The sequence below is a fragment of the Sphaeramia orbicularis genome, chromosome 11 (genome assembly GCF_902148855.1).
Source record: "Sphaeramia orbicularis chromosome 11, fSphaOr1.1, whole genome shotgun sequence".
NCBI lineage: Eukaryota > Metazoa > Chordata > Actinopteri > Kurtiformes > Apogonidae > Sphaeramia > Sphaeramia orbicularis.
Genome location: NC_043967.1, coordinates 1,349,429 through 1,376,511, shown reverse-complemented (window position 1 = coordinate 1,376,511; position 27,083 = coordinate 1,349,429). Strand labels below are relative to the sequence as shown.

Sequence of the window (27,083 nt, the reverse complement as noted above, 5' to 3'; positions counted from 1 at the left end):
CCCGTGTCTCCTCCTCGCTCTAACACCTGCAGTCAGTTTATGGTGAAGCTGTTCCAGTTCAAACTGCCTTTCAGACGTGCTAAATATAGACGCAAAATCAGCCACCGCAATCAGTTTCAGGTTTGGTCAATCACATTGCACACCCTAAATACAGGGTGGGGAAGCAAAATGTACAATATTTTGAGGCAGGGATTGAAAGACAGTGTATGACCAATTAGTTTATTGAAAGTCATGAGAATTTATTTGCCACAAGAAAATGTCCATAATAGAAAATGTTTTTATTCTATGTGTCCTCCTCCTTTCTCAATAACTGCCTTCACACGCTTCCTGAAACTTGCACAAGTGTTCCTCAAATATTGGGGTGACAACTTCTCCCATTCTTCTTTAATAGTATCTTCCAGACTTTCTGGTAATAGTTTTGCTCATAGTCATTCTCTTCTTTCCATTATAAACAGTCTTTATGGACACTCCAACTATTTTTGAAATCTCCTTTGGTGTGACGAGTGCATTCAGCAAATCACACACTCTTTGACGTTTGCTTTCCTGATTACTCATAGGGGCAAAAGTTTGTGAAAAGGTATGGATAATAGTGTTAGGTATGATTATGACATCAGTATATGTTTGGGTTCAAAACAACTGACGTAGTGCCTGCTGAGAAAAAACAACTAAATGTTCATTGTAAATTTTGCTTCCCCACCCTGTAAATATTTGCATTTACTCCTCCCTGTAATTTTGTGCGTTCTGGCAGAAACGCCCATATTGCATATTCATCAGGGCAAACACACTAAATGGGTTGCATGAGCTATTTTGCCCATTTGAGAAGCACAAACCTCGGTTTAGTAGATCAGCTTCAACATGTTTTTGCTTGCACAGTCAAGTTTGCGCATGTTTTTACACGTGCAAAACCTTTAGTAAATCAGGCCCTTTAGGTTTAGAAGAAGCAGAGTCTGTAGGTCGATTCCCTTGTAAATCAAATCACCAATTTGATGAATCACCAAATTGATGAAAATAAAAACCATACCATTTACTTTTCAACAATTACTAGTGCATTGACCTGTGGGGAATCACAGGTTGTAGATGTGGTAGTTTTATGCTGGGGGAGCTGACTTTTGGGAAAAACGTTTGTCTATATTTTATAAGTAGTGGCATAAACATTCTGCCAAACTGCAGCAGTCAGCTCTGTCTGTCTGATAAGCTCTCAGCTGGCATGTCTGTTTCTGCACATGAAATTTGACGCCATGGCAGTGTGGCCTTATTGTTTATCTGTTGCTAGGTAACCCACTTCAGTTCTATGATTCTATGTTTCTGGGCATAGCAACATGATTGTAAGGCTATTGTATTCCAAAATTACTGATATATCCCAAAATATTCATCCTATCAACTTGCCATTTTTGTTAGTCTCTTCCTTGACCAAAAATACAGAAGTATGCCAAACTGCAGCAGTCAGCTCTCTCAAGATTTTATATGATGCCCAAGACACACACAGAGTCCACTTCCCTTCTATAATGTAGATGAGGCTAAAATGTTACTGAAGAGCAAGGATGACTCAGAAATGATGAGTGTTAAATGTTATGCCAGAAGCATGAATGTACAGTCTATTTGGAACAGCGAGCTCATTAGACTGTGTTTGTAACTGTAGTGGTTTTGGCTTTGGCCATTCCAAGCTAGCTCAGCTACAATCCTACCGTAAAAACAACAAGAAGAAAAGGCAGTGTGGAAACCAAGGTTCTAATAGTTTTGGATTGTTCATTATAGTTTAGTTTTATTTAGTTTTGACTTTTTTTCTCTAATTCAGTTTAATTTGTTTTTACAGCAGGTTTGTTAGTTTTTATTAGTTTTCGTTATTTTCTCAATGCTTAGTTTTAGTTTAGTCGTCTCTTTTCTCTTCTTCTCCATCGTATTCAAATAAATCCCAGACAGGACTCTGCTGCTTTCTCCCAACTTTAGTCTCCATGTTTCCAGGTAGAGTGGGGACCAGAAGACGACTGGAAACCACAAGTGAACACAAGTGACGGACCCTTAAATATCATATGGTGCCAGCAGAGAAAATTGCTAGAGCGAAATAAATCAATTTCGTATCAATCTGACATTGACAAAGATGAAAATGAAGGGAATTTTATCCATAATTTTTATCCGTTTTAGTAAGTTTTGTAAACACACAATAGTTTCAGTTAGTTATAGTTTTTTTTCTTTAAATTATAGTTTTTATTTATTTCAGTTAACAAAAATGTTTTTACAATTCTAGTTTTTATCATTTTGTTAGTTTTTGTTAACCTTGGTGGCAACACACACTTTTTTCCTTAGATTCTATCTTTTCTGATGCTTACATTTTGTGTTCCCAGTTTTGTTCTCAGCAGAATGGCTTGATTCTAATCCCATCAACTGTGACGTATAACAACCCAGTCTCATATCAAAATGTGAAATAGCTACCTTTATCCACAGTGCAAAATGTATCAGTTTCACAATTAGGGCCTGAAAATTGTAAAATGTTCATGTTTTTTTATCCCATTCTTTTCCACTGGCCTGCAGACGGGTCACGTGACCACTTGCAGCTAGGCTTCTCCAAATAAAAACATGGCAGTCACTCCTTTTATTCTCAGTGGAAAATGTAGGATTTCAAGATCTCTGCTGACCGCTGACCCTGGTCCTGACCCTGATCCAGGGCCCAAAAGTGTTTTAATGTGGTCCGCTGCAGGACTAGAGCTCGGGTCCAGGATGGAAGGGCATCAGATTTAATTTGCAGGAATTCCTTTTCAGATGAATCCACTGCCACAATCATCACAATTAGCACTGAGACACTATTAGGTTTTAATCTGTGGTCTTTTTTATCAATATGAGTTGTGTCCTGTTGTTTTATGCATGTTTATGGTACCTGATTAACCTGTTGTTGTTTTTTTTATCTTATAATTTAATCATGCTTTTAGATGTAAAGCACTTTGGGCTTCGCTATGTTGTTGTAAAGTGCTATAGAAATAAACTTTGATTGATCACCAGTCAAATAAAGACAAAGAATTCACATTTTATTGTTCTTCTTTATTCTCTAACAGTAAAAATACAACAGTTAGGATCAATAATATTGTTCCAACAGTTACCACCTATTACCTGTGACAATACACCCCCCACCTGGTGTTCCACTCATTGAATTCACAGGTGGGCCGTCCTAATCTGTCCATCCAAACACAAAATGTCTTTGTCCATTTTCGGCATCTTTTTTAGGAAATGCCTCCTATGAAGCTCTTTAACTGATAACTGTTCAAACATTGAACATGTCACATGTAGTATTTCAAATCCACAGTTGTACATGAAGACTTAACCTGACATTTACTGTAGATCTCACTTTGACCTTTGACCTGTTGCTGCTGCTGTGGAAGTTGATGGCTCCTTCTCTTGCTGTTTTCCAGCTGTGCTCTGGTAAAAAGGATACAAATGCACAAGCTGTTTATCCAATCGTTTATTCTCATCGCTCGTCACACTCTCATGTTAAAATCAAAATTCCATAAAAGAATGCAATGTGAATGAGTATAGATTTAGTCTATGCTATCCATCTGCTTCAGAATATTTGACAGTACCATATGTGGTAGATGTGAGTTTTTTACAGTATCATATGTGGTAGATGTGAGTATTGGGTCGGTTACTTCTTACAGTGGGATTTTCTACGGCCTCTGCCTCCTTCCTGTTGACTGAGTGGAAGTGAAATATTCATCTATAGACAGGACATGAGGTGAGAGGACGTGTTAAAAAAGCATTTGTTCGGGCTTTAAATATCAACTGAATGTGTATTTTGTAAATTATTCAGTGTCAAACAGGAATAACTGACGTACTACCAAGGTCTGGAATAATCTGCCATTACCTTTCTGAATGATTTTTGTATATTTCATCTTCAGTTTCCTCCATGTGTGTTTTTCTCCAGTGGGATTGGACCTAAAAACTACTCAGATTTTATTTTATACACCACTTTTATTCAATCCAATAATGTTGAAACTTCCATGCTATAGTTTTTATTCAGTCCAATAGTCTGTTCAGTCAGTGTAAGTCACACTTACACATTGACTCGGGCTTCAGTTTTCTCCCATGATGCTCCTCTCTCCTTAGCGGCAGTACCAGTGGTGCCTTTTCTACTGTTACCACTTCGTATTCCCCGTACGTGTGAATTAGAACCTCTTGTTCCAGTGCAGTGAAATAACTGGTACTCTTGTTGTCAGCGGTTGCCATGGTGAATCCAGGTATCGGGGCTCCATTGATGATGGCTTTTTGTTGTGGTTCATGCACGCGCCCAACTCGGGGTAAACATACTCAGAGTCGTTTGAACCAACTCAAAGGCGCTGTTCTGGAACCGGATCCTCAGGGTTTGTGAACTCAGGGTAAGTAGAGTCAGAGTTTAGAATTAGACTCAGAGGATGTTGAACCCACTTTCTGGAACAGGCCCCAGATAACCTTTGAATGTAAGGAATAAATACAATAACAAACACACCACTTGGTTTCGTCTATGGCAGCGTCCTTAGCAACGAGCATAGCAACGGCAGAAAACGTTCCACTGTAACAATTTCATGCCGAGACGTGAAATATTGTAATAACAAACAAACCAAAGATCATTTACAAGAACTGAATGAATATTGTGAAATTTCAATGTATATTTCTCACTAGAAACATCACCAAAATGCTTTTTTATGTCCAAACTATCTTGAAATCCTACATTTTCCACTGAGAATGAAAGGAGTGACCGCCATGTTTTTATTTGGAGAAGCCTAGCTGCAAGTGGTCACATGACCCATCTGCAGGCCAATGGAAAAGAATGGGATAAAAAAAAACATGAACATTTTACAATTTTCAGGCCCTAATTGTCAAACTGATACATTTTGCACTGTGGATAAACGGAGCTGTTTCACATTTTGATATGAGACTGGGTTGCATATAAATTACTGTTAGTTATTATTGCTCATTTATTGTAAAGCACTACATGTAGGAAACAGTACTGACAACAAACGTGGTCCATTTTTCAGCCAAATTCTAACCTTTTGAAATGAATAGCTACTCTATCTCCAGTCTGGTGTCCTTGAATGTGTTTGTGCCACAGTTAAAGCTAAGGACAAGCAGAGGAAGGGTGTCAACTCCAAAACTCTAGTGGAGCTTTCCAGATGTTACGCAAAGGATGTGAATTCATTCCTGTAAAGTCCAAGACAAACTGTCTGAATACTAAACAGCCGCCAGTGACCAGATAAGCTGAGCTATCACACACAAGCACACATGTATACAGACAGAACTACGAACGGCACAGAAAAGACACAGACCAGTCCACAAGTGTTCGTAGTAGAAGTGCACACTGGTGTTCTGTATACTGTATATTAGTGCAGTTTTGTGCGTAGCTTTGTCCACTGGCTGCTTCTACCTTTGTTTCCAGTGTCCTCCTCTGCCTCTCACTGTCATCTCCTTCCTGCTCAGTTTCCTGAATTGCTTGGAATCCTTCTGCGCTCATGTGAACTCTGCCTACGTCAACATGTAGACGGCAAAGGCAGATCAGGACCTTTCCTCTCCAGTGGAATACCTTCCCTTCTACGCTGTACGGCCTGAGGGGAGGAAATGTTTTGGATGGTCAAAGGGGATCTTTTTCACTGTTTACAACATACTGGACTGGACTGGAGTCAGGACTGGACAATAGGGTCAAAGATGTTCGCAATAAAAATGTTCACATCGGCTGATGTTGGTAGTTATCATAATAATTCACAACAAGAATGTCCAATTTGTTCATTAAAGTTTGAAAGCAGATTATTATTTATCTTTTTTATTTATTCATATTTATTTATTAGTCTTGAGCAAAGTTGAAAAAGACAGATGCTTAAGGATTAGTGTTAGGGTTATAACATCAGTCAAAATAAAGAAAATGGTTTAGAAGCTGAGATGAAAAAGACAGAACAAGAGTTTAGAAATCTAGAGGTAGAACATTAAACACTGAAAATCCTTTTTCAGCGTCAAAGTACATAAATACGGCGGGGGGGGGGCACAAATAAACCAAATTGCTGACAATGTGTATATGATTATAGTTTCCTTTTCTGTTACTGAACTATGCTGTACAGATAATAAATTATGTAATACCTCAGAAATTTAAATACACATTTAAAAATCAAGAAAATACATCGGATGTCAGTACACTGTAAAAAAAAAAAAAAACATAAATAAATTTTTTTTTTTTAAAAAGGGTAATATTCTGGCAGCAGAGGTGCCGAAAAAATACTGTAAAATAATGGCAAATAACCATCTCATAAAAATACAGCAATTTTCTATAATTAAAATATAGTTTTTTGACCTAACTTTACATGAGATTTAGCTTCTTTTTTTTTTTTACTTTTTAATGTTTAATAAAAAATATTTACATGTATTAAAACAATCAAATTACCTATAAATATACATAATTTTCAATGAGACTCAGTTGATGAAGATATTTGTCAATTAACAAACAAGTCTTGTTAAACTTATAGAACTTGTTTTACAGTTAATTGTCAGTAATTTTATCTTGTTTTATTTATTTATTTATTTTTTTACATCATTAAACTTTAAATTAACAGTTTAATCTCATAAATTGAAAAGAAATATTTGTGAAATGATGATACATTTGTAAATGTATTTTAACTGTATTTTTTCTGTGAAAAAAGAAAAACTTTCTTTTAAAAAATTGAAATTTTTTGGTCATTCACAGTTACAGTTTTTTCATGTTATTTTCCATTTGACATGTAAAATCACAGTTTATTTTTGTCATTTCATTGATATTTTCCTGTATCTTGAAAATACAGGAAAAATCTGTAAAGTAAACAGTGAAAATTCTGTTAAATTACAGATTTTTTTTTTTACAGTGTATCTTAATTTTGCAGTTTGTCTTGGTGTTTCCAGGTACCGTTTGCATTCCAAAGGTCTTTGTTTGAAGTCACTAGAAACGCTGCTCCCCATGAAAACAACATGTCTGACATTCAAGAGGAAGGTATACAGCGCGGCTTCTTCACCTCCCACAGTTTATCCAAACAAAGTGACGCAGACGCCCGCGAAACACAAGCACTGCACCTGAAAGTCAATCCACTGCAGATGTGATCTTTTGTCTCAGGCTGTGAGAAAATCCTAAAGCCCCAGCAGCACTTCAACATTCAGCACTGGAAAACCCAACGCACACATGCTTCTAGATCTTCTGCAACTGGTTCAGTGCGCTTCATCAAACTTTAGTTTTCACCATTAATGAATCAGCACAGTTGGTTTATGTGGAAAATGACCAGCTTTACCGTGAGAGTGAACATGTCAACAGTTTGTAGTTTATGTACAAAGTGTCTGATGTGATAGATGTGTCTGTGAAAATTCTCTGATCAAAGAGGTCCTACTCAAGTAAAAAAAACAACCGAACATTATTCTGTAAAGTTCTGTAAAGTATTTAATACGCTGTTTTCACATGTACCTAACAACATTTATTAAACTGGCATTACTTTTCTTCCTCGTTGTTCTTTCTAAAACATGTTTTTGTTTTTGTTTAACACATAACACAGTCATTAAAGGTGTGATATTCCTTCCTGTCAGCAGAGTGGTGGCTTTCTAGCCCTTTTTACTAACTTGATGCAAAGCAAAACCTATTTCAGTTTTTGCCCAACACTGAATCAGTAAAAATTATATTTAACAGCTTTGAGGTGCAGTAAATCTGAGTATCTCTAAAACTGAGAAAACTGTTTTTGTGATGCATGACACCAGCCCTAATGTGACACAGTAGAACTTTTATTGCCTCCTCTGTTCAGTTCAGTCATGTGTTTTGTGTTTATGATCAATGAGACCAGAGTTATTATCGTTAACAAAAACTAATAAATGACGAAAACTAGAATTTTAAAAACATTTTCATTAACTGAAATAAATAAAAACTATAATTAAAAGAAAAAAATTATAACTGAAACTATATTGTGTGTTTACAAAACTAACTAAAAGGGATAAAAAATTATGGATAAAATTCCCTTCATTTTCGTCTTTGTTAAGGTTGGATTGATATGAAATCGATTTATTTCACTCTAGCTATTTTATGTAGCGTCACCATACGACACTTTTTGGTCCGTCACTTGTGTTCACTTGTGGTTTCCAGTCGTCTTCTGGTCCCCACTCTACCTGGAAACATGGAGACTAAAGCAGCAGAGTCCTGTCTGGGATTGATTTGAATACGACGACAGAAGAAGAGAAAAGAGACGACTGAACTAAAACTAAGCATTTAGAAAATAACAACAACTAATAAAAACTAGCAAACCTGCTCTAAAAACGAATAAAAAATAACTGAATTAGAGAAAAAAAGTCAAAACTAAATAAAACTAAATTAGAATGAAAAATCCAAAACTATTAGAACCTTGCCCTTAATGTGACACAGTAGAACTTTTATTGCCTCCTCTGTTCAGTTCAGTCATGTGTTTTGTGTTTATGAGACACTTGTTTTCAGTATCTAAAAATATAAAACTCCTCAGTTGCTGAAGAACAATGTCTTTAAGTCATTAAAAAAACAAATAAACAGATTTTCAGGTCAGTGTCCTCATCCTCTTGGCATTGTCCCACTGGTTCAAGTGCAAAAGCCACAACAACGGTCCAGAGCTCAGAGCTGGCTCCCACTTCCACCTGTTTCAGCTGTTTTGGCCATTAGGTCCAATCAGTGCGGTCGTCTCCTTATTTCCTGTCATGGGAAAGTGGTCGTCGCCTCTAGAACAATGTCCCCCCACCCCCACCCCCCACCTCCCTGACACACCAAAACATATATGCATACACACTGTAAAAAAAAATCTGTAATTTAACAGAATTTTTACTGTTTATTTTACAGATTTTTTCCTGTATTTTTAAAATACAGGAAAATATCAATGAAATGACAAAAGTAGACTGTGATTTCACATGTCAAATGGAAAATAAAACAAAAAAACTGTAACTGTGAATAACCAAAAAATTTCAATTTTTTAAAGAAATTTTTTCTTACATTTACAAATGTATCATAATTTCACAAACATTAATTTTCTATATATGAGATTAAACTGTTAATTTAAAGTTTAATACTGTAAAAAATAAATAAATAAACAAATAAAACCAGATAAAATTCCTGACAGTTAACGGTAACAGAAGTATTTGTTCTGTCATTTGAACCAGACTTGTTTGTTAATTGACAAATATCTTGTGTAATTACAAGAGGTTTCACAACAAAAATGTTGAATAAATGTATTTTTGTGAATGTATAACATGTATAAGCACTGATAAACTGTCCAAATACAGTTTTTATCAGTGGATTGGACAACTGAGTCTCACTGAAAATTATTTATATGTATATTTATAGGGAATTGGATTGTTTTAATACATGTAAATATTCTTTATTAAACATTAAAAAGTAAAAAAAAAAAAAAAAAGCAAAATCTCATGTAAAGTTAGGGCAAAAAACTGTATTTTAATTACAGAAAATTACCATATTTTTATGAGAAGGTTATTTTCCATTATTTAACAGTATTTTTTCGGCACCCCAGCTGCTGGAATAATACTGTTTTTTTGTTTGTTTGTTTGTTTTGTTTTTTGTTTGTTTTTGTTTTTTTACAGTGCAGGCTTGACCAGCAGCCAAAGGGTGGGGATGTCTATGGGGGGACAACCCTCCGACTCTTTGAGTTTCTCCATACAGCTGCCAGTACATGTGCAATGGGAAATGTTGGACCTCCTGAATAGGAAGAGGGGGAACCATTTCCTGGCTGACCTCTCCTCATGATGCCTGAAATACTTCTGAAAGAGTTCAGATTCCTCACAGAGTCCCTGCCAGCACACATCATGCATCATCTGGAGCTTTGCTTTTGCAGTCTTTAAGCCTGGAATATGTTTGCATCTTTGTTTCTTTTTTGCAATAAAGACAATGTAGCTGAAAAAAAATGACTCCTTGTGCAATAATGACAGTATTAATAAGAACTGAAGCAGATTTTGAGCTGTATTTCTTAATGACTTGAGTGGTTAAAGCAGTGGTTCCAACCTTTTTTGGCTCGTGACCCCATTTTAACATCACACATTTCTGCTGACCCCAGACATTCAAAACAGAGACTTTTTTTTCTAAAATTAATTTGTTTTTGATCATGTAATAGTTTGCTATACTATGTTGCAAATAAACATTAATGTTAGAGGACATTTAGTCTATATAATGTATATTATTGTGGACAGAGGCAGTAAATCCAGGTGTAGATTACTGCACAAAGGGAGACTTTTATTTTCCTTGGTCAGGATCTGTCCAGTCAGTCCAGCTGTGATTTACAAGGAGGACAATTAATACTGAACAAACAAGAACTGAAACTATGAATTATGAAAGAGCTGCAGCATCTGAAACTGACCACAGTGAACATTTGACACAAACAGAACCACAGTGCTGCAGTTTCACAGTTTGTCATGTCTGTTATGGATTGGGATTGTCTCTGTTAACTCACCATAGATTTTTATTAGTAAGTTGTTTTTTGTTTGGTTTTTTTGATAAATTTTCTAGAAATTTCAGGCGACCCCATTTGAATTCCAGGCGACCCCATGTGGGGTCCCGACCCCAAGGTTGAAAAACACTGAGTTAAAGATATTAACGTTTACTACAGACAAAAAAAATCTTGGGAAACATCATTCAAATAGCAAAAAAAATGTTCACAAACTTGTAGTTTTTTTGACAAATTTTCATCCATGTTTATTCAAATCATCACAACAATTCCAAATGAAACCAAATATGTCATGTTGGAGAACAGATTTAGGCACGGAAATTTGATGTTGGCAACACAGTAAAAGTTTGAAGAGGGGAAAAAAGTAGATGAGCTGGACATGCCATCGCTTTAGTGTGGGGTTTTTTTCGGTTTTTTCTCTTTTTTTGGTATTATGTGTTATGCTCATTGAACTGAGCCTGTCATTCAGCAATGCATCATCCAAAAAAACACTGGAGTCGAAGAAGATCCATCACGCCTCCTTCACGTACGTCCTCACTGCGACCACGTCTCCCATTACGCATTTCTGTAGGAACACAGACGTCACATGTTAAGACAGAAGAAGAAAAGAAGGTGCAGGGCAGTGGACTGTGTGGTGGTCAGGACTTCCATGTCTGCTGGTGTTTTCCTCTGCTGATAGAACTGCAGGAACAGTGTTCTGTGTTCACTGTGGACTGGAAATGATTTTAAAAAGTCACAGACTGACTGCTGGGACCTTTTTTTTCTTATGCCAGAGTTCCAGAATGTCGGTGATATGACCAGAATGAGCAACACAGACTGGGTTGAGTCTTTTGTTTGTTTGTTTGTTTGTTTGTTTTGACTTATTATATTACATACATTATATTTCTTACATTTTTCTTTTGGTGTTCTTTCTGTTTGCCTATTTGAAACATGTGTGTTTATATGGATGTATTTGTGGGGATGCCACCTGGATGGGGGGACAAGTTCACAAATTGTGTAAGAAATGCCTTAATGATGTCAGTGTTCTGAAAAATGATAAATAAAGTTGTTAAAAAAAAAGTGACAACGGACTTGATTCTTTTAGTCTGAAATTGTGAAAATATACAAATGCTTTATAAAGGATGAAACAGTTGAGAATAATATCGGAAATTAAATTATGTTTACACAGACTGCACACTTGAAACTTGAAAAAAGAAAGAAGAAAAAACAGAAAACGCTTACCGCTATTAGTTTCCCATCTGTGACCTCCCTCTCTATATTCGTCTCTTTGCCATCCCAGCTCTGTTTCTGCACTAGTTTGCCGTTTTCCATGGACACCACGGTCTGCAGGTCAGACAATAAAAGACATGACTTTTTTTTTTTTTTTTTTTCCACTTCCAGCACAGATGTGTCTTTTTTCTCTCTCTCAGTTCTTAGTGTGTGCAGCAGCAGCCGCACAAAGCCCATCACTAACCCTGGTCTTCCTGTCGTCTGCGGTGGTTTCTTCGAATGGTTCGTTGAGCTTAAATTTGATCTCGGTGGTCTTGAATGTGCTCTGGGACTTCATGCACACCGTCCCCTGCTCGTCCACGGTCACAATCAGATTGGGCTTGGTCCGGTTCCCCACCTGCCGAGTGGCAAAGCCCACACCTGCGGGGAAAGCCCAGATGCGCTCAAACACACACTGGAAGAACTTTAAATTCACCAAATGAAGTCCACATTCACCACTTTCTGACCTGGATTTTTTTTTTGTTTTGTTTTTTTATCACATATTTGACAGTTTACACATCAGACATACAGAGTAACCATCTGAAAACTCCTCCAGACACCCCCTGTCCTGCCTTCCAGAACCTGCTCCTACCTATGGCCTTCATGTAGTCGTCAAAGTTCTCGCTGGAGACCATCTTCCACGTCCCAACAAACTGCTCAACCATGTTTGCGCTCTTCTGCTGTGACGGTATCCTCAGCTAACCCGTGTTCCAAACCCCGGACTCGACCCTGTTCCACTGTGGGAACAGGGACACGGCGTTTTTAAAGGACCTGCCGGACAGCCACGGACGCGCTCTCAGCCAATCACAGGCCGGTGCGTCACAGCGCGCACACGCATAAGTCCCGCCCATCGGCGCAGACGTTTCTCATGGACTTGCGTACATGGTGGAAAAGCCTTTTGGGATTTTTAACTCGAGCTGGAATAACAAGCATATGCACAATGCACTGCATGGAAAGAGGAAAGTTTCCCCCAGAGGTAAAACATGATGGGACTCAACTCTGTAAAACTGAGGGGTCAAAAGCCTGGACATGACCATATAAATACTGGATTACAAACAAAATTACAATTATTATATATACATATCTACAGATTTTACACACACTGTAAAAAAAAAAAAAAAAAAAAAAAAAAAAAAAATCTCATAAAAATACAGTAATTTTTCATAATTAAGATATAGTTTTTCCCTAATTTTACATGAGATTTTGCTTTTTTTTTTTTTTTTTTTTTGTACTTTTTAATGTTTAATAAAGAATATTTACATGAATTAAAACAATCAAATTACTTATAAATATATATAAATAATTTTCAGTGAGACTCAGTTGTCCAATCCACTGATAAAAACTGTATTTGGACAGTTTATCAGTGCTTATACATGTTACACATTCACAAAAATACATTTATTCAACATTTTTGTTGTGAAATCGCCTGTAATTACACAAGATATTTGTCAATTAACAAACAAGTCTTGTTAAACTGACAGAACAAATACTTCTGTTATGGTTAATTGTCAGTAATTTTTTTTATCTCTTTTTATTTTTTTTATTTTTTATTTTTTTTTACAGTATTAAACGTTAAATTAATAGTTTAATCTCATGAATAGAAAAGAAATATTTGTGAAATTATGATACATTTGCAAATGTATTTTAACTGTATTTTTCTGTGAAAAAAAAAATCTTTTAAAAAATGGAAATTTCATGGTTATTCACAGTTACAGTTTTTTCATGTTATTTTCCATCTGACATGTAAAATCACACTCTGTTTTTGTCATTTCATTGATATTTTCCTGTATCTTGAAAATACAGGAAAAATCTGTAAAATAAATGATAAAAATTCTGTTAACTTACAGATTTTTTTATGGTGCATATAAATACTGTATTACAAACAAAATTAGAATTATACATCTGAAGATTTTACATAGCGTATATCCCTCCAATGCTATTTTGTCTCAGTTTTGTGACGAGGAAGAAATGTGTAATTTTTGTCATTCTTGTCCTGAAACTACTCCAACACTCTTCTAACTTCTGGTCTAAAATTGAAAAATAAATCATATCTAAAAGTAATGAAAAAATAACTGTAACATCTCAAAATGTAATTACATATTTTGAACATGACATTCGGAATTTAGAATTTGTTGTAAATTTGATGATTTTATTTGGTAAATTTCAAATACACAAAAATAAATGTACCAAAACACACCCCGAATTTTCATATCTTCCAGTTGGAATTTGAAAAATATATTAAATCTTTAGAATTTATCTTTAACAAAAAAAAAAAAGCACTAGCACCTTGACAGTTTATGAGGAATTCTTTAAAATAGACTGAACTCTCGGATGCATTTATTTATTTATTTATTTTCTTAGTTATATTGTGTTTTTTAATACTATTATTTGTCTATTCTGCCTTGTGTCTTTAAATCTATGCATTTTTTTTCTTAAATGTATTTGTTCAAATGCTTTTTCTTTTTGACATCTTGATGTTTGTTTGTTCAAAATTTACATGTTTTGTATACCTGAATATTTTCAATAAAGTTGAGGGAAAAAAAAAAGAAAAAAGAAAAGCCCTTTGGGTTAAGGGTGAGCTCGTTCTCCTTCTGCTGTGACAGAAGTGAAAACAGTCAACAGTTCTTGAGTCAGGGGTTACTTGTGTGCACACGTGGGAGAAGAAACTCTGGAGAACGATACATGAAACGTTTGCTTTGCAGATCTAAGAAAAAAAACATCACTATATTTAGTCATGAGTAACATAAGTCTGATGCCAAAAACTAAGTGGGAAGAAAAAATTCAAAGAAGTGAACTTCTAAAGGTTATGTTGAAGAGCTTTTAGATTGAATTTATAGTGAAAATCAATTATTTCCAAAAGCTCTACATGTGTTTTTTTCTTTCTAAATCGGGGTGTATGTGCTTGGCTGTCAAGAAAAAATGCACAGATTACGGCTTTAGAATGTGAATTTTGCTCCAATAGTAACTTACAAACCTAAACTAACAGAAAACATACAAAAACAAATGAATGCTGAATGATAACTATTTAGCTCCCTCCAAAATGTCACAAAATCCACAGTCATTTGCATTTATTCAGTTGCACAGGTTTTATTGCCCAGCTGTGTTAATCCTCAAAGACCGAAACAGTCACCAGAGAACAAAAGCATCCTCTGATTTAAATGTTTCACATCTGTAAAACCATTAACCCTATTAATACATAGAAAATAGTCATGTAAAAGGCAATTTCTAAGCTTTCATTCTAAGCCAGGGGTCTTAAACATGCGGCCCAGGGACCAAATGCCAAAGGTTCCAATCTGGCCCTTGGGATGTTTTTGCAAAGGTAAAAAATTCCATAGTCTTGAATTGAATTAAGCAAAAAAAAAAAAAAAAAAAAAAAAAATGCTTGAATTAAGGAAAAAATGTTAAATTAAGCAAAAAAAAAAAAAAAAATCTTAAATTTAGCAAAAAATCTTGAATTAAGCAAAAAATCTTCAATTATCCTCCTGAGAACCAGGAAATGTCAGCAAAGTTATATCCTTTTCTGTTGTTTATTAAATAAGTGCCTAAATTGGAAACATGATGCAACCGTTTTTTCAGATGCAGTTTTTAAAAAATTTTTTTGGAATGTCCTTTGTGGTGGACAGTTTCCTTTTCCTACTTTCTTTCTTTTTTTTTTTTTTTTTTTTTTTTGTATAAAGTTGTGAACCTCTCGTCCACAAATGTGGACAGAAAACCCATAGCTGGGTCTGAGAAAGTTTAGCAAAACATCTTGAATTAACAACTTCAAATTTTTTGTCTTTGTTTTAGCGCAAAAAATAACATTAAATTATGAAAACATTTACATATACAAACTATCCTGGAACAATAAAATGTGAATAACCTGAACAAATATGAACAATGTCTAATGTCTAACAAATGTCTAAAGAAAATTCAGCTCAGTTTGAACTCTTTTCTTCCTGTTCCTCAGTGTTTAGTGTCTTTGTAGATCTGATCCAGAATGCACATGGACTAATGAGAAGTGGAGGAAGAAGACTGAGAAAATTGCACTGATTTTTCTTAAGAAATCTCAGTTTTTTCAGGTTATTCACATTTTTTTGTTTGGATAGTTAATATAAGTAAGTATTTTCATAATTTCATGATTTTTTTTTTTTTCTTTACCCTAAAACAAAGACAAAAATTTGGAGTTGTCATTATTTATGTGATTCTGTTATTACTTTACTGGTCCGACCCGCTGCAGATCAAATGTAGCTGAATGTGGAACCTGAAGGAACAGGAGTTTGACCGCCCTGTTCTAAGCAGTCATTGTCATCACATATCAGATCTGGACATTCAGAAGGGTTTGATAAATAACAGTGGTTCTAACACTTCTTTTTATGTTCAGTTAATGATATATTTTGCTTGAAAATGCCACTTTTTCCCTCAGTTTTATGTTTTAATATAATCTTTCAATTGATTCTGTTTTATGAACATCTACATGATCAGTGAATTACATACTGGAAAATACCTGATTTTCATTTAAAAATGCAAAATGCAGAGAATGTGATTTTAATTTGGTGGTAAATTACTTAGGAAAGATTAGATATACACTGTAAAAAATCTGTAATTTAACAGAATTTTCACTGATTATTTTACAGATTTTTCCTGTATTTTTAGATACAGGAAAATATCAATGAAATGACAAAACTAGACTGTGATTTTACATGTCAAATGTAAAATAACACACAAAACTATAACTGTGAATAACCAAAAAATTAAAATGTTATTAAAGAAATTTTTTCTTTTTTCACAGAAAAATACAGTTAAAATACATTTGCAAATGTATTGTAATTTCACAAATATTTCTTTTCTATTTATGAGATTAAACTGTTAATTTAAAGTCTAATACTGTGAAAAAAATAATAAAACCAGAAAAAATTACTGACAATTAACTGTTAAAGAAGTATTTGTTCTGTAAGTGGATTGTACAACTGAGTCTCATTGAAAATTATATATATATATATATATATATATATATATATATATATATATATATATATATATATATATATATATATATATATACATAGGTAATTTGATTGTTTTAATACATGAAAATATTCTTTATTAAACATTAAAAAAAAAAAAAAAAAAAAAGCAATATCTCATGTAAAGTTAGGGCAAAAAGCTGTATTTTAATTATGGAAAATTACCATATTTTTATTAGATGGTTATTTTCTGTTATTTTACAGTATTTTTTCAGCACCCCTGCTACCGGAATAATAGTTTTTTTTTTACTGTTTTTTTTTTTTTTTACAGTGTAGAGGAAAATTAATTTGGAAGTCGCCACAAAAATAGTTCTAGGTCTACAAGGGTTTAAAGACAGGAATTCATGATACACCTACCAACAAATCAACAGAACAAACCAGATCCTTTTCAGTTGTTCATTTTCCAAAACTTGATGTCGTACATGTGTTTGTATATGAAGACAGTCTGACCTATAAACGTGGGTTCTGGTGGGCCACGGCCGACCCAGCAGAACAGACAGGATTCTGCTTCTCTGGCAGTGGGTGAAAGGGGGTTTTTCCAGTATTCAGTGGAGCTGCATTTAAAACTCGGTGCCAAATTGCATTTAAGCCTGCTGTGCCAAAGGTTACAGCTTGCATAATGTTCTCTCAAATGCTGGAATGATCTTTTTTTTAATCAGGAAAAAACAGCAAATCATGCAAGGTCACAACATGACCCCCTACTGATCATTTCAATTGATGTAACACACAAAAAGAAAAAAAAAAAAAAAAACATCAGCAGAACAGATGGGTTCAGGATCTAAAAGTGCATCCCAAACCCCAGTTCCATTCAACATTCAAAGATTCTTTGTCAATTCAAAAAAAATATACAGGACATACAGAGAAGTGACACACTGTTTCTCGCTCACCTTGTAAATGTGCATTTTAACCCTTTCATGCAAACTGGTCAGTCCAGTGGACAGTTCTTCTCCAGCTGGTCTCTTGTATATTCATGGTTTTTGTTGTTTTAGTTCCATATCAAACACAGTGGACACTTATGCACCATCCCATACACTGACATTCATACTATTACTGATAAATACTTGATAAACCTGATCTGCAGTGACAGGTTTGAGAATAAATCAATTGCTATTTATTATTAGACTGTAATAAACAGTTGTCTTAAACAAAAAGTAAAAAAATATATATATAAATGTTCATGAAGTGAGTAATAACTTGTATTGGAGTATGATAAAATGTGAGAAAACATCAGATTAGCTGCATTAAAATATATATATATATATATATTTCATAGTTTTCACACAGTATATCACTTTCTGATATTGTATTTTAAATACACGTTTCCCTTCTTCAAAAGTTAAACGCATGGTGTCCAGCTGAGTAGACATTTTTGAAACCCCATAAAAAAACCGGTTCATGAAAAATTTCAGTGACATTGGGTTTTTTTTCATGCCTAAAAAGGAATAAAAACAGTCAGGAAAAAAAAATCTTGACTAAGGTTTTCATAATTCATGTATCAAAGGGTTAAAAAAGAAAAAAAAAAAAGAGGTAAAATAAAGTAAGAATAGGAATAAATAAAGTGTACATGTCAGTCTATTTAGATACATATACATATTGTTATTATTTGAGTGTTTTTATCCCTCTTTACGCATGAAAAAAACAATACAATTGAAAAATTTCTTCTGAAAAAAATAAATAAATAAATAAAATAAATAAAAATAATTCAAAAAACATTCAAAAAATACATTAAAAAAAATAATAACGAAAAAAAAAATTTCTTATGAACCTATTTTTGATTAAGTTGCTAAAGTGTCCACTCAGCTGGACACTACATGCTTATTTTTGGCGCACAGAAACATGAATTTAGTGATAAATTGTGTGAAAACTATGGGGAGGGCTTGTGATTCTGGGGGTTTATGGTCAGGAGAGATCTACATAATGTTACCAGTTCATGTCAGAAAAGATATGTGGTGTCTTAAAACTTTAATAAAGATATGTGTAAAAAGAAAAAAAAAAAAAAAAAGAAAAAAAAGAACAACAAAATCCATGAATATACAAGAGAACAGCTATAGAACAGCTGTCCACTGGAGTGACCAGTATGCATGGAAGGGTTAAAAATATTGCACAACCAACACATTTGAATTTGAGTTTTATTGCAAACATCCAAGAATACACACATACATAAATATAAACATTGTACACTATTTTTTGGCTGCAGCTTTTGCTTGTGGGTCCTTGGCGACACAGCAGGACTGAAAGGTGCTCAGCATCTCCTTACTGGTCAGCTTGGCTCCCTTCATCACCAGCACCTCTCCATCCACTGTATTAAAGACAAAGACACAGTGAGGTGACTCTGACTGTGACAACAATGACTCCTCTGTGTGTGGGAAGGTACAACAACAATAAGGTGAAAAGTGAACTTGGAGCAAAAATCAGCTGAACACCAGGATACTCCCACGGACCACAATGTTCTGCTCAACTCTGACTGACATGACTGCTGTTGTCGAGCGCCTGACTCATTGTCCCGCTGGGTGAATATGATGCACATACTACCTCAGCACAAAACTCTGACTCATATGAAGAGGATTTGTGAGGAGTAGTCCAGCGTGGACAGAGGTCATGTCTTTTTACTTCAGTTTTCTGGAACATCTTCTAGGGCAGGGCTCTCAAACTCATGTTCTGTCAAGTTCCACATTCAGCCTGATTTGATCTGCAGTGGACCGGACCAGGAAAATACCCTTTAAATTATGAAAATACTTACTTTTATGAACTATCCAAACAAAAAAGATGTGAATAACCTGAAAAAAATGAAATTTCTTCAGAAAAATCAGTGCAATTTTAACAATCTTCTTCCTCCACTTCTCATTAGTCCATGTGCATTCTGGATCAGATCTACAAAGACACTAAACACTGAGGAACAGGAAGAAAAGAGTTCAAACTGGACTGAATTTTCTTTAGACATTTCAGGTTGGTCATATTTGTTCAGGTTATTCACATTTTACTGTTACAGGATAGTTTGTAATGTAAATATTTTCATAATTTAATGTTATTTTCTACACTAAAACAAAGACAAAAATTTGGAGTTGTTAATTCAAGATTTTTTGCTTAACTTCCTCAGACCCAGGAAATGTCAGCAAAGTAATATCTTTTTTGTTATTTATTAAATCGGTGCCTATATTGGAAACATCATGATGCAACAGTTTTTTCAGATGCAGTTTTTACAGTTTTTATGGAATATCCTTTGTGGTGGACAGCTTTCTTTTCCTTTTTGTATAAAGTTGTGAAACTCTCGTCCACAAATGTGGACAGAAAACCCATAGCTGGGTTCATTCATTCATTCATTCTTAATCTCATTAGTTGCTTTTATTCAGGTACAGGCTCTAACTCCGACAGCGAATGCATTCAGGACACATTCAGAAGTGGCCTGGGACGAATGTGTCCAAACTCTGCTGGCAGTTTAAAGGGGATTATACTAGTCATGTCCCAGTCTGGACTTTTTTTGCTTCCGATCCGATTTTTTTTTAGGGTTAGCTTTGTCAATACTAATCTGATACTGATCCAATACAGACTTTTTACAGTGAAATTTGGATTTAAATTTGGAGTCATTATTTATAGGTTGTTATACTAGTATTTTATTTGACATCACAGTTGGGCTGAATGTGGAACCTGAACTAAAACAACTACGACACCTTTGACCCTCAATAACTTTAGTATAATTTTTGCACTTTCCAAATTCATACTGTGGGCCAAATTAGGACCTTTGGCGGGCTGGGTTTGGCCTGCAGGCCGTATGTTTGCCACAGCCGTAGCGTGTCTATGGACAGGTCTGTCCTGGTACTATACAGGGGTGCGTTCCATGCCGTACGTTAGTGATGCGTGAATCAGCAGGTTACTCATAAGTGGGGTTGGGGCTGGTCAAAAGAATGTCAGTTTATTTGCGGGGTAGGTTGGGTCAGATCAAATAATTCTCATCACTACCAAACCTTAAAGTGAAAGTGGCAGGATGTGTGTGTCCCCCCCCGAACCGGGTCCAGATCAGCCAGATCTTGTCACTAAATCCAATCTGATCCAATCTTATAAATAATACGAGACCGAACATCCCTAGATTATATATGATATAAAATTGTAGAAGGTGTCTGAGTACTTCCAGATGTTTACTGTTTAGCTTTTGTTTTTTTGAAAGGGGGTGGGGTGGTGGGGGGTTTGGGGTTGGTTTCTCATGTTTTGTTTTTGATTCTTGTTTTTGTTTACTTTAATAATTTTTTTTGTTTATTCATTTTGTGTTGCTGTTAAGGATGTATATACAGTGGTATGAAAAAGTGTTTGCCCACTTCCTGATTTCTTATTTTTTTGCATGTTTGTCACACTTAAATGTTTCAGATCATCAAAACAAATTTAAATATTAGACAAAGATAATACAAAATGCATGTTTTAATTCAAGGTGTTTATTATTAAGGGGAAAAAAATCCATGTTTAAACTTCCTCCCATTCCTTTTTGAATACGCAAATGAAGTCATTATATGTTGTTATAAGGTTTCATGTTTTTTTTTTTTAATCTGTTTTATTTGTAGGCAGTCCCTCTAGAAAAACATGATTATGCGATCGCACAATTCAATGCATAATCAAACAAATACTGCACATTATGCTGGGGTCTGCATTTTTTCAAAAAGGGCACATATTCACCACAATAATAGCATATTTCCATGCAAAATATGCAGGGGGTTATGATTTCATAACCCCCTGCATTTTTCCGCATAAAGTTTAAAAAATATTGCATTGTAACTTGACACGGGTAGTGATGTAATATGCGCCACACAATGTCATCGGCCCATGCAACCACAGAAGGTAAACTAACAGAAAAAATTGTACAAAATGATGAAAAATGCAGCTCATTTGCCGACAAAAATATCTGCAAAAGATGGAGCAGACCGGTACCCAATGTTCTATATGAAAGCAGGGCATACCATTTTACACCCCATGCACATGTGTACACTTATGTACATAAGAACATAAGAGAAAATCAACGCTGGAGCCACTTTTCCAGTGCGAAACATTTGAAAATAGTTTGTGCTGCAGTGATATTAATGTTCTATGAACATAAAGGCTATAATAGCCTAGTAACAGATGGCCAGTTCTACCTCACTTTTGTGGAGCAGAAAGCAATTATTTTATATTTTATATATTTTATTTCATTTATATGTTTGGTTATCATAGGATGTAATTAGACATTTTTCATTAAGTAGTAGCCTAGCTAGAACAGGGTGTTTTTTCATTGAAATGCATGTTTTTCCAGTTCCCGCACTCTTTTGCAAGTTCAAGTTCAAGTTGCAAGTTCATTTTTTGCAAATTCCCACAGTTTCACTGCCTAACATCCCATAAAAACCCTGCATATTCCATTGCATAATCAAAGATTTTTCCCCACATTTTTCTGGAGGGACTGACTAAGGTAGGATTACTTTGTTTTGTTGCATATTTGAAATAAACTAAACTGAACTGAACTTAGTTGTGTCCTGGGACATAATGGACTGAATACTCAGGTGATGTGTCTTGTGTTAGTAAAACTCTGTGTCCATTCACATGATGTGCCAATACAGAATCCTCACATTCCAGCAGATATTCATAAAAATGTTTTAAGTGTATGTCATTAAGAGTGACAGTACAACATAGGATAGTCAGAGTTACTTTCTACATTAACATTTAAGGTGTAGTGACCAATTCATGGCATCACATCACACAGTAAGCGTTTGGCAGAACAAACTCCGCTCTAACACTTGTGCTTTTTATCGACACCGTGAACTGTATTTCAGGCTATAGATGTTCTTGTTTATTTGCATTTCAAGAGGGTAAGTCATAAGCAAACAAATGATTACTCAAGACACATTTGGGGACACACTCAAATGATGCTGATGCATTTTAAACTGGACCAATCGTAAGGCAAGGTCTGAACATGGCCTTCTGCTTAACTGTAATTCTGTTTTATTATTTCATTCAAAACTGCCATGTCTTCAGTTCTATGACTGACATGGGCACTGAATTGAACAGTTTGATAAGTACTTAACCCTACGCAAACTAATAGATAAATGGCCCTTCAAAAAACAGTACACACACTTGCACAACTTGTCACTTATTGTGATATTGGGCTATACAAATAAAATTGAATTGAATTGAATTGCACAACTGCTATGTCACCAAGATGTTTGAGGTACTTTTTAACATTGTGAGCAGCGTAAAGAGCTTTTCCAAAGCCAAAGTCATAATCACACTGTCACAGATCAGTATTACTCACCATATGTAATATCAACTACAGGTTCAGACTTGTCATGTTTCACTGTGGACAACACCTCACAGTTAATGTTGGTCGCCCTGACCTTCTCTGAGCCAACCACTGCAAGAAACTCCCTGTGGAACAAAGAAAGACCACATTTTAAAACAAAGAATGGAACAAAGTCTGAACAAAGGCTTCAGGTAATTGATCATTTGTATTTTCTGCAGCTTTCTTCTTCTGCTCCACTACATCTCAGAGGCTTATACTGTGCTTTTACTGTGTTACTTATCTGGTAGGTTTAGTTACTTTTCAGTATTATAGTTTGTCATCTATTTCTTCTACAGAAAAAAACATAACGTGCCCGCACTTGAAAACCCTCGGCCTTCAGTCCACACCAAAGTTTCTGCACATACGGACCGACACACAGACATACAGATGAATGGACACACTAATGACAATACCCTGTGGCAAGGGCAAAAATCACACAGCTGTAAAAATCACATGTTGATTTTGAAGGTTTGTGATAAACTAAAAGATGGCGTGCTCCTTCATGTGTTGAGAACCCCCCCCTCCCTTTCTTAAACTAGATAATCCCTTTAATTACTCTGATTTGCTGGAAAAATCACCATCACAAGCTAAAAACAGGTCTGATTTTCTGGCCTGACTTTTTAGAGATTTATAGTGAAGCTACAAACACAAGTGAAGCTACAAACATATACTGATCTTGTAGAATATGACACATCACTTTAGATTAAACTATCAACAGTTTATGAAGTAGCTCAAATGAGCTCAACCTTAAACATGTACAGCAGGAAAATGTAACATACATATGCATTCAGAATCTAAAATATCATGTATTAGTAAAACAATGACTGGGAACATTTTACTGCACAATGAACATGGTAACTTTTCATACTTAAAAGCAGCGTATGACTTTCATCACAAATTTTTTCCAAGTTTATAAAACCCAAGTGATATCCTAACTATCACTAATTCATTAGTTTTTCTGTGCTTACGCACCTGAATCACTTCCCTCACAATGAACAACTTTGAAGTTGACTCCATCATAAACACAGTCCGCTTGTTTACATAACAAACTGAAACATCACTTGGGCCTTTTCGGAAATTTTGTCACTAAGTGCATTGTGGGAAGCGAAAGCAGTTTCTCACAGATTCAGTAAGAAAACAAGCCAGACCGCTACAATGTGAAACCATACAGTCCACCAGGGTCGTTTTAAAGAATGAGTCTAATCGGTGGATGGAGGTAAAGGCCACATTTGGGTTCAGCACTCACATAGAAACAGCAAAACCGCTGCTGTGTGGAATTCCCATTCCCACAATACACTTCGCGACAAAATTTCCAAAAAGGCCCGAGTGACGTTGCAGTTTTTTACGTAAACAAGCAGACTGTGTTTCTCATGGAGTCATCTTGGAAGTTGTTCACCGTGAGGGAAGTGATTCAGGTGTGTAAGCACAGAAAGACTAATGGATTAGTGATATCACTCGGGTTTTACAAATTTGAAAAAAAAACTTTTTTATGAAAGTCACACGCTGCTTTAAGTACATTTTACCAACAGTTAAAGACTTTTACTTAAGTGAGGTTTTAAAACTTGTAGTGCTGTATTTTCATATTTTGCTATTAGTAGTTTTACTTCGGTAAAGGACATAAATACTACTTCTAACTGTGCTTTTTTTTGCAATATATGTTTATGGAGTTTCGACAGAAATATTATACAATATAGATACATTTACAGGCACTGTAGATGTAAATTTAAAAGACAAAGTGAATCAGACTATACATACAAAGAGAAATGGATGTCTAAATTCCTTCATTCTTGAACATTTCCAGATATGGTGAATGAATGTCCCTTTTCCCCCTCCACACCCACTACATATGCTGTGAATACCAGGGTTAATTTTACACAGTATTTCAGAGGTGATATAAACCCTCATCCACCAGTTCTACTATAGAAGCTTTAAATGAGTGGTCAAACCCTGAGCTCTTCTGCACACTTTTTAAAAATAATTTTCAACAGGTATTTCCACCTGTAAATACTCCCGCCAAGCTTTCAATAGAGATTCAGAGAACCTCTAACACTACTTATTAGAAAATTCTATTAGTAAATACTATAGAAAGTCAGTTACGGATCTGTTGATGCATTTTCTATTTAAGCTTAGATTGTGACATTTGGCTTGGAATGCCTGCCCTGTGTTGAAAACATTTAACCTGTTTAGATCATTATGCCTTTACTCACAACACTTTAGTAAAATTATTTGATAATGGGCCTTACATTAATACATAAACAGGCATGAAACTGACCTTAGACTATTCATTATTTACTTTTAAGTACAGTGAAATTATATAAAACGTAGTACAGTATAACCTTCTAAGTTCTAAATGGTTAAGAGCAGGACATCTGTTTTGTTATGTTCAGTCATTATCAGACATCCTTAACAGGTCATACATCAACATATGAAGGACCTCGTCTGTACCAGCCGGTTTACCGTCAAATTACCGCTGTTATTCCCCGTGTCACTGCCCAGCACAACACCCCGACAGACCAACACATTCCTACACACACTTCTTACCGTGTGGACCGAGCATTGGACTCAAACGGACAAAACTGGACCACTATCTTCTTCACAGCCTTCAACAACACCGCCGTTTTACCGGGAGCCGCCATGTTTTCTGTAGTGAGTGACCTTTCACCCCGACGCAGGTTGATGACTTCAGTGAGCGTCACTAGAGGGCGCCAGAGGATAAATAAATCAGTAGACGCTGGAATATCGAGAATAAAAATAAAAATAAAAATAAAAATAAAAATAAAAATAAAAATAAAAATAAAAATAAAATAAAAATAAAAATAAAAATAAAAATAAATAAATAAAAATAAATAAATAAATAAATAAATAAGTAATAATAATAATAATAATAATAATAATAATAATAATAATAATAATAATAATAAATACATTTCAGTTCTGATTAATGTAGGAAATATGATGTTTTCTTTTTATTTATCATTGTGAGTTTGACATTTTGTAAACTACAGTTAAGGGAATCTTATATGAATTTCCTCCACATTCACAGAGGGCCAAACGTCCTCCTTTTCTGGGTTTACAAACAAATTTAAAATGTTTGTCTTGTCCCTAAAAAAATTAGAAAAAAAACAGAACTACAATGAAAATAGGCCAGAACATTACTCGTTACTTATTATTTTATTTTTAAAAGTCTTCTCTGTTGCATCTCTGCTCCTATACGTTAATTTAAAATATCTAATGATTTGTACTGTATTGTATTTGAATGTATTTTTGCTCTTGCCCTACATATCCCCATGATTTTTGTACTTTATTTTATTTATGTTCATTTGTATTACTATGTTATTATCCTCATTGAGAGAATGTAATTTTTCACGTGTTCAATTAAAAAAAAAAAAAAGTCCACTTCTGGGATGAAATAAGGTCTTAAAATTGATCTATTTTTCAAAGAGACAAAAAATAGATCACTTCATTATATAATTCATTACAAATATGTATACATAACACATAAATGAAAGCTTAATTATTCTTAGTAGTGGTAGTAGTAGTAGTAGGTGTAGCTGTAGTTGTAGTTGTTGTTGTTGTTGTTGTTGTTGTAGCAGTATAGATCCCTAAAGTGTCTCAAATGCAACATAGCCAAAAATTAATCTGACAAGAACTGAAAATTTCCTTTGCAATAGAATTCGACCTTTATGGACAGCATGCTTTTGGGGATAATAACTAGACTTGCACCTCCTTGCTTCTGTATTCACTGATGTTACTCCAAAGGCTAATGAGGCAGAAAAATGTACATTTCCATAGGAGATAACCTGTTAAGTTGTACACAGGGCTAATTAAAATTAGGAAAGGGGTTTGCTACCATCAAAATTTCACTCATATCATATGTTTGGCCTTTGTGCAGCAGCACTGGAAACTTAATTCCTGTTTCCAGCTTGTCATTTGCAGTAAAGAGTTAAGGTTTGTCTGCGTGGAGAGCTGGTGTCAGTTCTTGAATGCATCTCTTTTTACTGTTGACATTCTCTGTGGTATTCTGTGAATCACAGTCCTGATCTCTCTGACAATGTCACAACTCTAAGCCTTTGATAACACTTTAATACTTCAGTAACACAGGGACAGGAATAG

General features: G+C 34.9%; 2 protein-coding genes and 1 long non-coding RNA gene across 3 annotated transcripts; 1 reads left to right on the top strand and 2 right to left on the bottom strand.

Moving 5' to 3' along the window:
* Positions 1–12: 12 nt before the first annotated feature.
* LOC115428725 (uncharacterized) lies at positions 13–20,316 on the top strand. The gene is made up of 4 exons (XR_003936678.1): positions 13–125; positions 8,524–8,529; positions 8,652–8,655; positions 20,306–20,316. It is a non-coding gene; the product is annotated as an uncharacterized LOC115428725 (long non-coding RNA).
* On the bottom strand, positions 10,829–12,427 carry fabp4a (fatty acid binding protein 4a). Its single transcript, XM_030147911.1, has 4 exons — positions 12,268–12,427; positions 11,881–12,056; positions 11,649–11,750; positions 10,829–10,992 (listed from the first exon to the last, which is right to left on the bottom strand). Exons 1-4 carry the CDS (start codon positions 12,338–12,340, stop codon positions 10,939–10,941), a joined length of 405 nt encoding a protein of 134 aa, XP_030003771.1. The 5' UTR covers positions 12,341–12,427; the 3' UTR covers positions 10,829–10,938.
* mrpl53 (mitochondrial ribosomal protein L53) lies at positions 18,790–25,644 on the bottom strand. The gene is made up of 3 exons (XM_030147912.1): positions 25,512–25,644; positions 22,944–23,056; positions 18,790–18,977 (listed from the first exon to the last, which is right to left on the bottom strand). Exons 1-3 carry the CDS (start codon positions 25,604–25,606, stop codon positions 18,859–18,861), a joined length of 327 nt encoding a protein of 108 aa, XP_030003772.1. The 5' UTR covers positions 25,607–25,644; the 3' UTR covers positions 18,790–18,858.
* Positions 25,645–27,083: the final 1,439 nt, after the last annotated feature.

Coding starts and splice junctions, on each gene's coding strand:
- fabp4a (XM_030147911.1), bottom strand. CDS start 12,340: ATGGTTGAGCAGTTTGTTGGGACGTGGAAGATGGTCTCCAGCGAGAAC. Junction 11,751..11,880: donor CAGACGACAGGAAGACCAGG/GTTAGTGATGGG, acceptor TCTGACCTGCAG/ACCGTGGTGTCCATGGAAAA. Junction 10,993..11,648: donor CAGATGGGAAACTAATAGCG/GTAAGCGTTTTC, acceptor GTGTTCCTACAG/AAATGCGTAATGGGAGACGT.
- mrpl53 (XM_030147912.1), bottom strand. CDS start 25,606: ATGGCGGCTCCCGGTAAAACGGCGGTGTTGTTGAAGGCTGTGAAGAAG. Junction 23,057..25,511: donor TCCAATGCTCGGTCCACACG/GTAAGAAGTGTG, acceptor TTTGTTCCACAG/GGAGTTTCTTGCAGTGGTTG. Junction 18,978..22,943: donor TGTAGTTGATATTACATATG/GTGAGTAATACT, acceptor TCTTTAATACAG/TGGATGGAGAGGTGCTGGTG.